Source organism: Nannospalax galili, unplaced genomic scaffold (genome assembly GCF_000622305.1).
Source record: "Nannospalax galili isolate Female #2095 unplaced genomic scaffold, S.galili_v1.0 scaffold136, whole genome shotgun sequence".
Lineage (NCBI taxonomy): Eukaryota > Metazoa > Chordata > Mammalia > Rodentia > Spalacidae > Nannospalax > Nannospalax galili.
In genome coordinates, this window is record NW_008340872.1 from 6,471,488 (window position 1) to 6,484,641 (window position 13,154).

Below are 13,154 nucleotides of genomic sequence, written 5' to 3' on the forward strand. Positions count from 1 at the left end.
TGGGGGCTACAGTGGCCTGGGCTATGGTTATGGCTCCAGCTATGGTCTTAGGGGCTACAGTGGCCTGGGCTATGGCTACTCTCGTCCCTCTTTCTATGGAGGATACTTGTCCTCTAGGTTTTACTGAGAGAGAATTATCATCACCTCAGAACTCAGAATGTTTTTTCTAAAATTCAATATCTAATCATTTGATTTTCTGAGAGACATCCCCATGCACTGACACTGTTTGAATCAATGGACACTTCTGTTCTGGGACAGGGAGAAGCTATTTCAAATTTCGTCTTTTCAGCAACTCCTGATTGTGATGTGTTGGCTTTTGACTTTTCCCTTCTGTGACATTTCTGAGTTATTTTAAAATAAAATTCATTTTTGAATTTAAAATATCTGTTTTCATTTTTTTTCTACAGAGCACAACTGATTTCTATGTTTTAAAAAATGCTTTCTAATACATGTATTATGATTATTTTCTCCATGGGTTTAATTATTTAGCATTTCTGCATCTGAGATATAGCTTTCTGCACAAATGAAAGTGGTGACTATAGGAGCTCTCAAAAATTCAGTGGCCAGTCTGAAATTTCTTGACCTTGCCGAGCATTCTTGGATATTACACTATTGCAGCATACATTAAATAGCATTTGACACAGGAAGGACCTTTTGGATTTTCTTTATTTAAAGTTGGAAGTTGTTTAGAAATTGGCTTTTTTAATTTATTCTTCCAATTTTTGTTGAATATTGGTATTGCTACTTTTATACCTTCCCTGGAAATCTATTCCAGAGAATGACATTTGAATCATGCCTAAGCCTGCTGTTCACCATTGACTCCTAACTAAAAGTTATTCCTGTCAGTATGGAGAGTGGTGATGCACACTTCTAATCTCAGTGTGGGGAAGGTGGCAACAGCAGGATCCTTGGAGCTCACTGGGCAGCCCAGCCTAATTGGTGAGCTCCAGACCTTGAGATATGCTGTCTCAGAGGCGATTGAAAGCATTTCTAAAGAGAACACTGGAGCCTGTCCTCTGGCCTCTACACATACAGACATCTGAACATACACCCACAGAAACATGCACACACATGTACACAAACATTAATTTAAAAAATTAAGAACATTCCTTTTGTATCTCAACAGAATGTATAAATTTTATCTTTTATGAATATCAAATTAATTCTCAAGGTGTTTTTCAATGAGGAGCTTTATCTACTGATCCAAAATTTTGTTATGGAATATTCTTTGGATAATGTAAGAGAAGTTTAAAATTTTAAAGGGAGGAGACAAATGGAATTCAATAGAAACAGCTTCATCTATCAATACAAACACCAAATTAGTCCATGAAAACTCTAAGACCTGACAATTTTATTAATAATTTTTTTGGTCTTTTTGAGACAGGGTCTCTCTGTAGCCCCAGCTGTCCTGGAACTCACTTTGTAGACCAGACTGGGCTTGAACTCACAGAGATCCCCCTGCCTCTGCTTCCTGAGTGCTGGGATTAAAGGCATGTGCCACCACGCCTGGCCTTAATAATTTTTTAAATTTGTGTTTTTAATGTGTTTCCATCATGTAGAATATCTTTCTGGATGAAATTCCATAAAACTGAGGTACTCTAGAAATTTTATCATATTCATATATATATATATATATATATGATAAAAATAGCATTTGGATAAAGAAAACAGTTGTTCTTGTGATGACATTTATATGGTGGTTGCTATCTTTGTATATAACAGGTTTTCTCCATGGAAGTTAATGAGATATAATTACAAATAACTGATCTCCTGTGTAGAATGACAATAAATGTTTTATGGAATCAATAAAAATAGTTTATTAAATAAATACAAATTTAAAGATAGTTTATATGAGATGCAAGAAGGATAAAAAGCTTAACATTTGAACTATTAGAAGTAGGTCCTAAATGAAGATAACATGTTCTTTTGTCAATGATATGCGACAGTGAATGAAAAAGTCATAAACCAAGAAAACTGATATTAGAAGCCCCAACCTTTGCTGAGAAACTGTTGCCAGCTGATCACTGCAGGGTGAGGGAGAGCTGATATTCTTTAAGGGAGTGAGGCTAGGTAGACTGAACAGGCTGCACTGGAAGAACTTACACTGAGGGACATCTGGGGAAACAATCTTGACTTTCTGGGCCTTAACATATTTCACAAAATACATGAAATTCAGTAGGGGGATATGTAGGGGTTTCAGCTAGAGGAGGGAGCTTAAGTATAATTTAGATACATTGTGTGAAATTCACAAAAATTCTGTAAATACATACATATTAAATAAAATGGTTCAGTGGAGCATAGATGACTGATTTCCATTGGTTTGATCTCACAACAATGGCATAACCAGGCTGGGGTGTTGTAGTGGGACTGCTACTAATGTGGACAATGCTGGAACATACCAGAGAGTTTTGATGGAAATACTGGACCCATGTAAAAAGTCTCTGATAGTGTCATAGTTTGGCTGAGAAACATCACTCAAAATTTCATGTATTGAAGACTTGGTACACAATGCAGCAACGCTGAGGTAGGAATTTGAAGTAATTATATCATGAAGGCTTTGACCTTAGCAAATATCAATCCGTTAAAGGGCTCATAGTTTAAATATATTTTATTTAGTATTTTTATTTTATGTGTGTAAGTGTATTGCCTGCATGTAAGTGCACCCATGTAATGCAATGCTGTGGAGGTCAGAAGAGGGGGTTGGATTCCCCTGGAACTGCAGTTAAGGATGGTTCATAGCACCATGTGGGTGCTGGGAATCGAACTTGGGACCTCTGCAAGAGCAGTTAGTGCTCTAACCTCTGAGTCATCTCTCCAGCCCACAAGGGCTCATAGTTTAACGGGGGTATTTGGAGGCGATAGGAGTGAAGGAGCAGATTCTTTAAATGGTATGCCCTTTGGGTCTTTATCTTAGGTCCAGTTTCAACCTCTCTTCCTCTTTCTTCTTTCTGGTCAATGGGAAATCAGCTTCTTTCTTCTGCCAGGATAAACAGCTCCACTGCACCCCTTGAAGTGAATAGAAGCAATCATACCTAGCTGAGCATCATTTTGTGTGTGTGTCTTTGAGACACTGTCTTCCTCAAGCCCCAGTTGGACTAGAACTTGTTAGGCAGACCAGATTGGCTTTGATCTCATAAAGATCTGCCTGCCTTGGTCTCCTTTGTATTGGGATTAAAGATGTATGCCATCATTACCAGCTAGAACTGAAAATCTTATACCCTGAGCACAAAAATAAATCTATCTCTTTTAAATTGATTTTTTTCTGATACTTTGATACAGCAATGGCGTCAACTAACACAGTAGTTAATTTAAAAGCTCTCTAAAATTTAATACTTGTCTTCACACATCTCACTAAATATTGCCATGAAACTCCACAAATATTATTTTAAGCTTCTAAAATGAAATTATTTTATTGATTTTCAACTTGGCAGTATCTAGAGCTATGTAGAGATATAGGCATATCTGTGGCAAAATTTCTAGGTTGAATTAATTGAGGTGAAAAAGCTCACCCTAAATATGGGCAGCACCTTTTCAGGGACTTGGATGCAAGACTGAATAAAAAGGAGAAAGTAAGCAGGGGATCAGATCAGTACTCTTCTCTCTCTACTTTAGACTGATACAAGGTGGACAGCTGCCTCATGCTCTACTCACCATACTTTGCCCACCGCAGTAGACTGCGAAATAAAATTATGAGCCAAAATTAACCAGTCCTTCTGTAAGTCACTTATCAGGAATTTTTTCACAGCAAAAAGCACCTAATACATAAGCAATTGTGATCAACAAAGATCTTTTACAACATATGTTTAAAATTAAGTTTAGCATGTATTCTTTTCTCACATTTTGGTATATATTGTGGAAATCAATTAGAAAAGTGCACAGATACACAATTTTGCCCCAACTCATACAGATTCAGCTAAACATATTCATGTGCAATTAGGTTTATGGAAACTTGAGACAATTGAAGCTTATTCAGCATGTAGAGAGTATCTGTCTTGATGGTGATATGGTATTGTAATTTAATTCATATTTCCTGAATGAATGAAGATTTGAGCATATTTTTGTAGGTAGAAATCTTACGCAGTTTTAATCTTCTTTGGTGAGCTGTCTGGGTTGAATTTTTTTCAATTTGGACTATATGTTTCCTATTGAGAATTATTTCTATTATTTGCATATAAAGTGTATATCAGAAATGTTATGTGCAATCATTGTCTTTTACTAAGCTTTTTAAATAAAATATTTTTATAACTGAAGATCTCTTTCATTGGGGTGAAGTCTAGTTTATGAACTTTTTAATTTTTATAGTAGACTCAGTTATTAGTAATGTGTCAAAATCCTTCTCCTTTGATTTTTTTTTACAAAATCTAAAAATTTCACATTTTATCATTTTGATCTAACCTGAAATTTGTGTATATTCACTTGGAAAAATCATGGTTAGGTTTCTATTTAACAATTGCATTGTGTCTTGAATTTTCCTATTAAAAGTACAATCAATCCAGAAATGTATAACCTATCTTTCAATCCAGATATGTATGGCCTATCTTTGCATCTATAGTTTATTGCAATGAGTACTGTAGCTTAGTTAAGAGTCGAAGAATAGGACCTGGAGAGATGACTCAGTGGTAAAAGTACTTGCAGTGCAATATGAGAACCTGAGTTTTGATCTCCAGCACCCATGTAAAAAGCCAAGAATGGCTGCATGTGGACCTGGAACTCCAGAATTCTGGGAACAGGGGAACAGGAAGATCACTGGGGCTTGAGTAATGTAAGGTTAGCTACAGGCTCAGTAACTCACCCAGTCTCAAGGAAAAAAGCAGAGCATTTTAGGATGACAAATGTACTCCTCTAGGTTCCACAGATGCAATGGTGTATGCACCCCACACACCCATGTGTGTAAAGCAAACACACACACACACACACACACACACACACACACATAAATTAACATCCCCAAATAAGGTAGTTTTTTGAAGTGTCCTGATTTTAGCCAAAAGAGCTTTGGCAAAGTAGTTCCTTTGTGTTCTGACATACATTTTAATATCAGTTTGTTCACAGTTTATTTTTGCTTTGGGACTTTATTACACTTCTTTATTTTTTGAGAATTTCAAATATCAGTACTGGTTTTGCATAATATTTTCCCCACCACTCCTCCCTCCAACCTCTTCCCTGCACCTTTACTCCCTCTCAATTTCATGCCCTCTTTTTTGACTGATGTTTTATACACCTGTATACATTTATAAATACAGATGCACTGTGTCTATTTAGTGGTGCTCATGTGTATTATGTGTTTGCAAGTGTTTAGGGCTGAACACTTGGGATTAGATAAACCATCAGGGAGCTTGTCTATGGAGAAAAGTTATTCTCCCTCAGTGTCTTTTGACTGTCTGCAACTGTTCATCTAGAGGCTGGACCCTGTGTCATTCCCCCCATACTCATTGGTACAACAACTGGTGTTGTCATCATGCTTTCTTGTTAGGCTATCATTCTGTCCAGATTTCACTGGGCAAAGCTTCCTTTTAATGGCTAGAATGTATATCCAAGAGTAGGCAGCCTCTTTCTCTGGCTCTTACAATCTCTTCACATTTTCATAAGCATTTGTGAGAGTTTCAATCACCTTTCATTTAATAAATGTGCCATATTTTAGACATTTCATATCTCGACTGTCACTACATCATTCCAAGCAATAGTCCATCTAGTCGTTTAATTTAGTTCTTCATTGATAATAGTGTTTTAGACTTTAGCTCATGGATTATGCATACATTTTACATTTCTTAATCTACATATTTGATTTTTTATTCTATAGTAAACAGTACTTTTAAAAAGTTTTATTTCAATGATGATTATTATAAAGATACTGTGTCTGACAGTTTTCTTAAGCTCTCTAAATTTCTAAGAATTCTAATTGCTTCTCAAATGTCTTTTTTGACAAAAGCAATCATTTAGAGCATAATAAAAAATAATTTGATTTCTAGATTCCCATTTCAAATGGCTCTGTTACTTTTCTTTAATGTAGCCTCACTAATATTCATTTTCTTATTGAATAGGAGAAGTGAGAAGACAGTTTGCTTTGTTTGTTTTTGTGTTAAGGAAACCTATGACATCTAAATATTTCAAATAAAATTCCTTGTAAGATTTTTGTTATGCTTATAGATAAAAGATATTATCTTCTGATTCTAGTTGGATGAGAGTTTTTAATATTTGTACATGTTAAATTTTGTAAAATGCTTTTGCTATATCTACGGAGACATTTTTCTTTTAATATGTTAGCAATATGAATACTTACTATTTATTTCATGTTGAATCAATTACACTTGGATTTTTCATATAAATGCAATGTAGACATGGATGTTATTCTTTTGACATATGGCTAGATTCAATTTACTAACATTTTATTGAGATTCTTTGGGTCAATGCTGATAAAGGGTCTGGTGTCTCTAATGAGTGTTGGGCTGTGGCATCTTTTGATACGTTTATACTCTAGTGTCAGGATTTAGAAAAGCTGAAAGGAAATCCTTATAGGAGTTCTTTGTCTGTTATCACAGAGTAAGACAGAAAAGAGAGCTCAGGCAAGGTGAGCAAGCACAGCAAAAATGTGAGCTTTGAACTAGGCTGTAACATTTGTCTTTCTGAATGCCTCTTATTTTGTTAACACACTGAGCTCCACTTCTACCCATTTTCCTACAAATGATGAAATTTCATGTTTTTATGATTGAGCAAAACTTTTTGTGTATATACACAAATTTTCTTTCTCCATCTATCTAAAGTTGTCCATTATTCTTATCTCTCATTAAACTTATGGGTTTCTTTATTTTTATTTTATTTCATTGGACTGCAAGTCCCTTTCTGTGCCAGGACCAAACTATTTTTGTTACTATGATTCGGTGGTGTAATTTGAAATGAAACATTGTAATATTCCTGGAAATCAACTTGATTCAGTACATTGCAGTTTTAATGTGTTGGTGAATTTGATTGGTAAGTATTTTACAAAGAAATTTTAGATCTGTAGTGTTCTTCTTTCTTCCTCTCTGTCTTCCTCTCTACCCTCTCCCCACCTTCCTTCTTCCTGTCTTTTCTCCCTCCCTTCCATCCTTAAGTAGTTTTGCCTTTACTTGTTTTTGGTATCAGAATAACAGCAATTAACTATAACTCATTAGTTTGCTTCCCTCTCTTTGTTTATGGAATAGTTTGAGGAGGGTTTGCATTTGTTTTTTCTTTAATTGACTGGTAGAATTTGACAGTGAAGCTACCTACTTCTGCGCTTTGCTTTGTTTGGGAGACTATCAGTACTCAACTTTATTGTTCATTTTAATATGTTGCATGGGTTGTACATTTTACTGTCATTTTGTTAGGTCTATATGACTGGGTATTTATCCATTTCAACTAAATTTTTCAGTGTCGGAAATGTTTTCAAAGAGTTCTCTAAGGACCTTATACATTGCACTGATAGGTGTTTTAATGCTCACTCATTTCTTTCTAATTCTAATGATTTTGGTCCTTCTTACTTGTCTTTTGTTAGTTTGACTGATGCTCTGTCAATTTTGTATCTTTTCAAAGAATCAAGCATTTAATTAGTTCTTTGTATTATTCATTTTATGATAATCTATTGATTCAGAGAGTATATTCTTGATCACGGTGACAATAGAGATAATTTATAGTTGATTTTCACCAATTCTTTTCAGAGTTAACACATTTCAATCTTCATGTACTCCCAAATGAGATTCATTTGCTCCCTTTTCTATTTGATAAGCAAATATGATAGAAGAATTTATCAGCAATGATTATTTTAATGCCCAAACATCTTCTTTGTTCAGTTAAAATGAAAGAATTATACATGTATTGATATATTATGAAGGACTTGATTCAAAATAATATAATATTAAATACAGGGAGAAATACATATGAATTATAATAGCTATGTAATTCTTCATCAATTTATATAGCTTAGAAAAAGGGCACAAAATGTATTATACTATTTTTTCACTCATAAATATGTTAAACTTTTATTTTTTATAGGTTTTATTATTTTTATTTTATGTGTATGAATGTATTACCTGCATGTATGTGCATGCACCTGTGTCGTGCATTGCCGAGGAGGTCAGAAGAGGGCTTCAGATTCCCCAGGAACTGGAGTTAAGGATGAATCATAGCCGCCATGTGGGTGCTGGGAATTGAACACAGGTCCTCTGCAAGAGCAGTCTGTGCTCTTAACTGCTGAGCCATCTCTCCAGCTCCAGTTAAACTTTTACTAATTACAATTTTAGGGTATATTGTTGTCTTTCATATAAAGGTAAAGATTCAAACTGTAGATATTAAAGAAAACTGAAAATTATTTTTATTATGCTCTAAATGATTGCTTTTGTCAAAAAAGAAATTTCAGAGAAGCAATTAGAATTCTTAGAAATTTAGAGAGCTTAAGAAAGCTGTCAGACACAGTATCTTTATAATATTGTTATATTATTGTATTGTTATATTTTTATATTGTATTGCTATATTTGTTTAGTGTTAGCCTTCATGTGGGTGCTGGGAATCGAACATGGGTCCTCTGCAAGAGCAGCCAATGCTCTTTATCACTGAGCGATCTCTACAGGCCCTATATTTCTCTTAATAATACACATCTGACCAAAGGGTATAGGAAGATCCTCAATAAACACAATCTTTCGAATTATAATTTGTCCCAAACCCTTCCTGTACTGTATGTAGCCTTCCCCCCTAATTTCGTTAGCTAAATTCCACCGTAAACAGCCTAATATTGTTATTGTGTATATATTAGTCCTCTTTGCATTAGCTAAAGATGGTGGCACACTAGTCTCTCTTCTTTTAGATGTTTTGCTAAACTTCTCTTTTCCTTCAGTGTTTCCTCTTCTCCAGGATGATTTCACAAGTGTATATAAATGCTCTTCAGTCCTTAAAACTACTTTTGAAATAAGAATTATGGACTCTCACTTTGCTTTAATCTACATTTCCCATTGATATTTAATTTTCTCTGCCACTGAGATCGCACAGAATACTCTCTAAGCCTCAGGCCAACCGGAGATCTGGTTGCAAAACTCTTGGTGGATGGCTTCTGTGGAAAGAACCCTGTATTAGTTACTTTTCTGTTGCTGTGAGAGAAACACTGACCCAAGCAACTTGTAGAAGGAAGAGTTTATTTAGCTTATGGTTCCAAAGGGGCAAGTGTCCATCACCAGAGAGGCATGGCAGCAGAGGTGGCTGGAGATAGAGTGGAAACTAAGCTCTACATCTTCAAGCAGGTACAGGAAGCAAGAGACCAACCAGCTCCAGCAAGGCTTAAGAACTCCCTAAGCCTGCCCCCAGTGATGTTCTTCCTCCAGTATAGCCACACCTTCTAAGGCCTCCCTAAACAGTGCTGCCAGCTGGAAACAACATGTCTAAATACTTGGAGCCTGTAGGTGACATTTTTATTCAAACCACCACAAAGCATGAGGGTGACATCTGGCCTCCACATTAGAAAGCATTTAAAATGGCCCTTCCTCCTGTCTCTCTCCCTCCATCCCGCACCCCTAAAATTCCACATGCTCACTCTCAAAGAGAGATAGGCAGACAGATACACACATATGCACATTCTCTCACTTTCTCTCTCACATACACACATACACACACACACACACAGAGAGAGAGAGAGAGAGAGAGAGAGAGAGAGTTTTAAAAGCTTTCTGATTTTCTGTCTTTTAATGGGTTATTTTTTATTGGAGTACTTTTTGGAAATGCTTATTTTATCTTGAATGTTAAGGCAATCTGATAGAAAACATGTGTTATATAGAAAAGATAATGATTTGGGTCCAATTATGTTCCCTAAGCTTACATTTTGAGGCCTCAGATAAGTAGACTGTGAATGTGAGCTTCTTTGGAAGATTATTTGCACATAATCAAGTTACAAAGAAGTCATACTCAGCCAGACATGGCGGTACATGCCTTTTTCCCCAGTACTCGAGAAACAGAGACAGGCTGACCTCTGTGATATCAAGGCCAATCTGGTCTACACAGAGTTTCAGGCCAGCTGAGGCTACAGGGAGATCCTGTCTCAGAAAGATAAAAGAAATAGAAAGAAATTATGCTAAAATAGAAAATCAGATTTGATGTGTGGTTGAATGGTGGCATAGGATTACACATACACACACACACACACACACACACACACACACACACACCAGGAAACAGAAAGAGAGAGCAAGAGAGAGAAATAAAGGGAGAGAGGGTGGTAACTGAAAAGGAGGTTGTAGAGATGTAGCTTGAAGATAAGGAACTATGGAAATTATCAGCCTGGCTTAACCAATATATTTATGTATATGATGTATAAGACTTTTCATCTCCAGGATATATTGAGAAAATATTTCTCAAATTTTTGTTGGTAAAATGCTGTATTCATTACAGCATCATAGGAATCAATGAATGTTGTTGGTCATATTATAACAAAAGTTTGGATAGATCTTATGTAGTTTGTCTTTATAAATAGGAAGTCATCACACACATAGAAAAGGAAGATGAGAAAATTATTTCCACAATTTTGGGGTAAATTCTCTTTTTAGCTTTTGTATTAATCTTAATCACCAGTGAGTTCTTGAAAAGTAGAATAGCTAGAAAACATGGTATTTAAAGTAGGTTAAACTTTAGAACAATGGAAGGCGATGACATTTTTGGCAGGACAAAAAAGATCAGGGATGCCAAAATTATTCAACTATAACAAAAAGGTTTCAAGATTACCTTTTAATTATAGAGATATGTGAAATTCAGCTATGATTAAAGTAAAATAAAAATTAAAATATGCCAAAACTAAAGAGTGAGCATTCCATGCGTCTTTGGACTACTAGTAGGAAGAAAGGCACAATGAAACAGGACTGTTTTTCTCCAAGGATGGATTTTCAAAGACAAGGACACTCTCTTGTTGTGGTTTGCCACACCTGCACTGACAAAGTATAAAAGCCCTGATGCAGACAGACATTCATTCTCAGGAAACTCACCTTTAACATCACAACAGATCCTAAATCCCAGACACCATGAGCTGTTACTACGGCAACTACTATGGTGGCCTTGGGTATGGCCTAGGCAGCTTCAGTGGCCTGGGCTATGGCTATGTCTCCAGCTATGGTCTTGGGGGTTACCGTGGCTATGGCTATGGCTACTTCCGTCCATTCTATTGCAGATACTGGTCCTCTGGATTTTACTGAAAATGAAGCCATATGTGAGAGTCTGTTTCTTCATCCAGAAACCATCATTAAAGCTGACTATGCTCACCCTGCTGGGCTGTGGATATGAAGATTTCTTTTTCAACTACCTATCATGCTTCTAGACATGTTATTCTAATAAATATTACTGTGAATACTCTAAACCTTGTTTCATTTATGTTTATATGACAAAATATACTTCAACAAATAATTTTGATGTGTCTGAGTGACAGAACGTCATAGAAACACATTTACCCGTAAAATTATATACTTCAGTAAAAAAGAAAAGTAAAACTTTAAGATGAAAATGGTATTTGTCCTGACTTGATCATTGTGCAATGTACATATTAACTGAAACATGACATTTTCTGCCACAAATATCTATTGTTATAGGTCATCAAAAAGTCTCAAAAGAACCAATGTACTTCCAGTGAGTAAATCCATTGTATGTGTTGTGTGCTCGTGTGTAAGTAGTTTTAATTTTAATTCGAGAGAACAATGTATTGCTATATTTAGACATTCTTAATTTTTGCAAGTGTTTTCTACTTATTAATAATGAAAGGAAACATCTATCATGACTTTATCACAAAAAGAAAGATCTCTAAAAATGTATTTAAATGCGCACACAGTTATTTTAAGAGCTTCATAAAGCAGAGCTGGCCATGGCTTGTTGCCCAGATGTGTTGTATATGACCCGATGAAACAAAGGCGGGGTACTCAGTGTTTGATATTTTCTTCTTCCTCCAGTGAACCACACAGGATTCTACTTCATAACTGAGGTGGAGAACTGAGAATCATGTGTGTTCATATTCAATTTCCTTTACAGTTATCATTTGAACAAGTACCCTTTAACTTTGCAGAATCAACTCCACTATTCTAAGTACACTGAAAATATTGAGAACTGATTTTGAATAAAATGTTCTGCACCCATTTTCAATATGGATATGATATTGTTATTTGGTCCTCATTTAAATCTTGAAAAGATCACAGTGTAGGTATTGGTTTTGATACTTCTAATTTTAGAAGAGAAGTTGAAATTGAGCTCCTATTCTGGCAACTTCTCACTGATATTTAAACAAGATGATTCATTGTTTGCTTGCTTGCTTGTCTATTTTGAGGCAGGGTAGCATGTAGCTCAAGCTAACCTCAGACTGGCTATGTAACTGAAGGTGGGCTTAAGTCATGATGATACTACCTCTACCTTCTGAGCATTAGGCTTGTAGATGGGCATCACTATGCCTAGTTTATGGTATGAGTCTCTATAAATTTTACTATATTACATGTAGAACAGGCATCTCCATGGATCTCAAGGAACTGTAAAAAGAACTTGGTTCATGAATAAATAGATTGTGGCTACTTCAGTGATACAGTAAAATGGGGAATGATTTGGATGACTGCATTCTTCATTCAGGCTAGAACTAGGACCCTTCAACAAATTATGCAACAGCTATTCCTATAACTGGTAAAATAAATGAATTTAAACTGACAAGGACTTTTTAAATAGTATAAGTTGGCATAAAGTAAATACTATTTCTAAAAGCACACCAAAAGCTTCCGAAACATACTTGATATTGACTTGATATTTCTTTAAAATAAAGGATTTATAGGTTTCTTTATATCATAGTACATTATATTTGTATTAAGGAAATTTTAACTAAATAAAATTTTAGAAAACTGTCAAACTGTTTACTTTAAGGCAAGGACAGTGGGACTTTAAGAATAGACCTGAACATCACATAAAATGCAAAATTGTTAGAAATTAAGCAAGCTAGAAAAAAGCACAGCACAAAAGAGTTCAAGTGCATTGTTATTTGAAATAAGAAGAAAATATCAACATAACAAAGAAGCTATTAAATGAAAAGGGTCAGTTTTAGATTATTGAACTGAATTCAGTAAAAACAAATTTTTAATTTTACATTTCAGCAACTTATTTTTTTATTTTCCATTTTCCATAATCATTCATTAAAAAGTCTC

The 13,154-nt window shown here is 35.2% G+C and overlaps 1 protein-coding gene across 1 annotated transcript; it reads left to right on the forward strand.

The window, feature by feature from the left end:
- The first annotated feature begins 11,012 nt into the window (after window positions 1–11,012).
- Window positions 11,013–11,183, forward strand: LOC115070853 (keratin-associated protein 19-9b-like). The gene has a single exon (XM_029564862.1). The coding sequence runs from the start codon at window positions 11,013–11,015 to the stop codon at window positions 11,181–11,183; it is 171 nt and encodes a 56-aa protein (XP_029420722.1).
- The last annotated feature ends 1,971 nt before the right edge of the window (window positions 11,184–13,154 follow it).

Bases quoted from the DNA above. Each gene is read 5' to 3' on its own strand.
- LOC115070853 (XM_029564862.1), top strand. From the start codon at position 11,013: ATGAGCTGTTACTACGGCAACTACTATGGTGGCCTTGGGTATGGCCTA.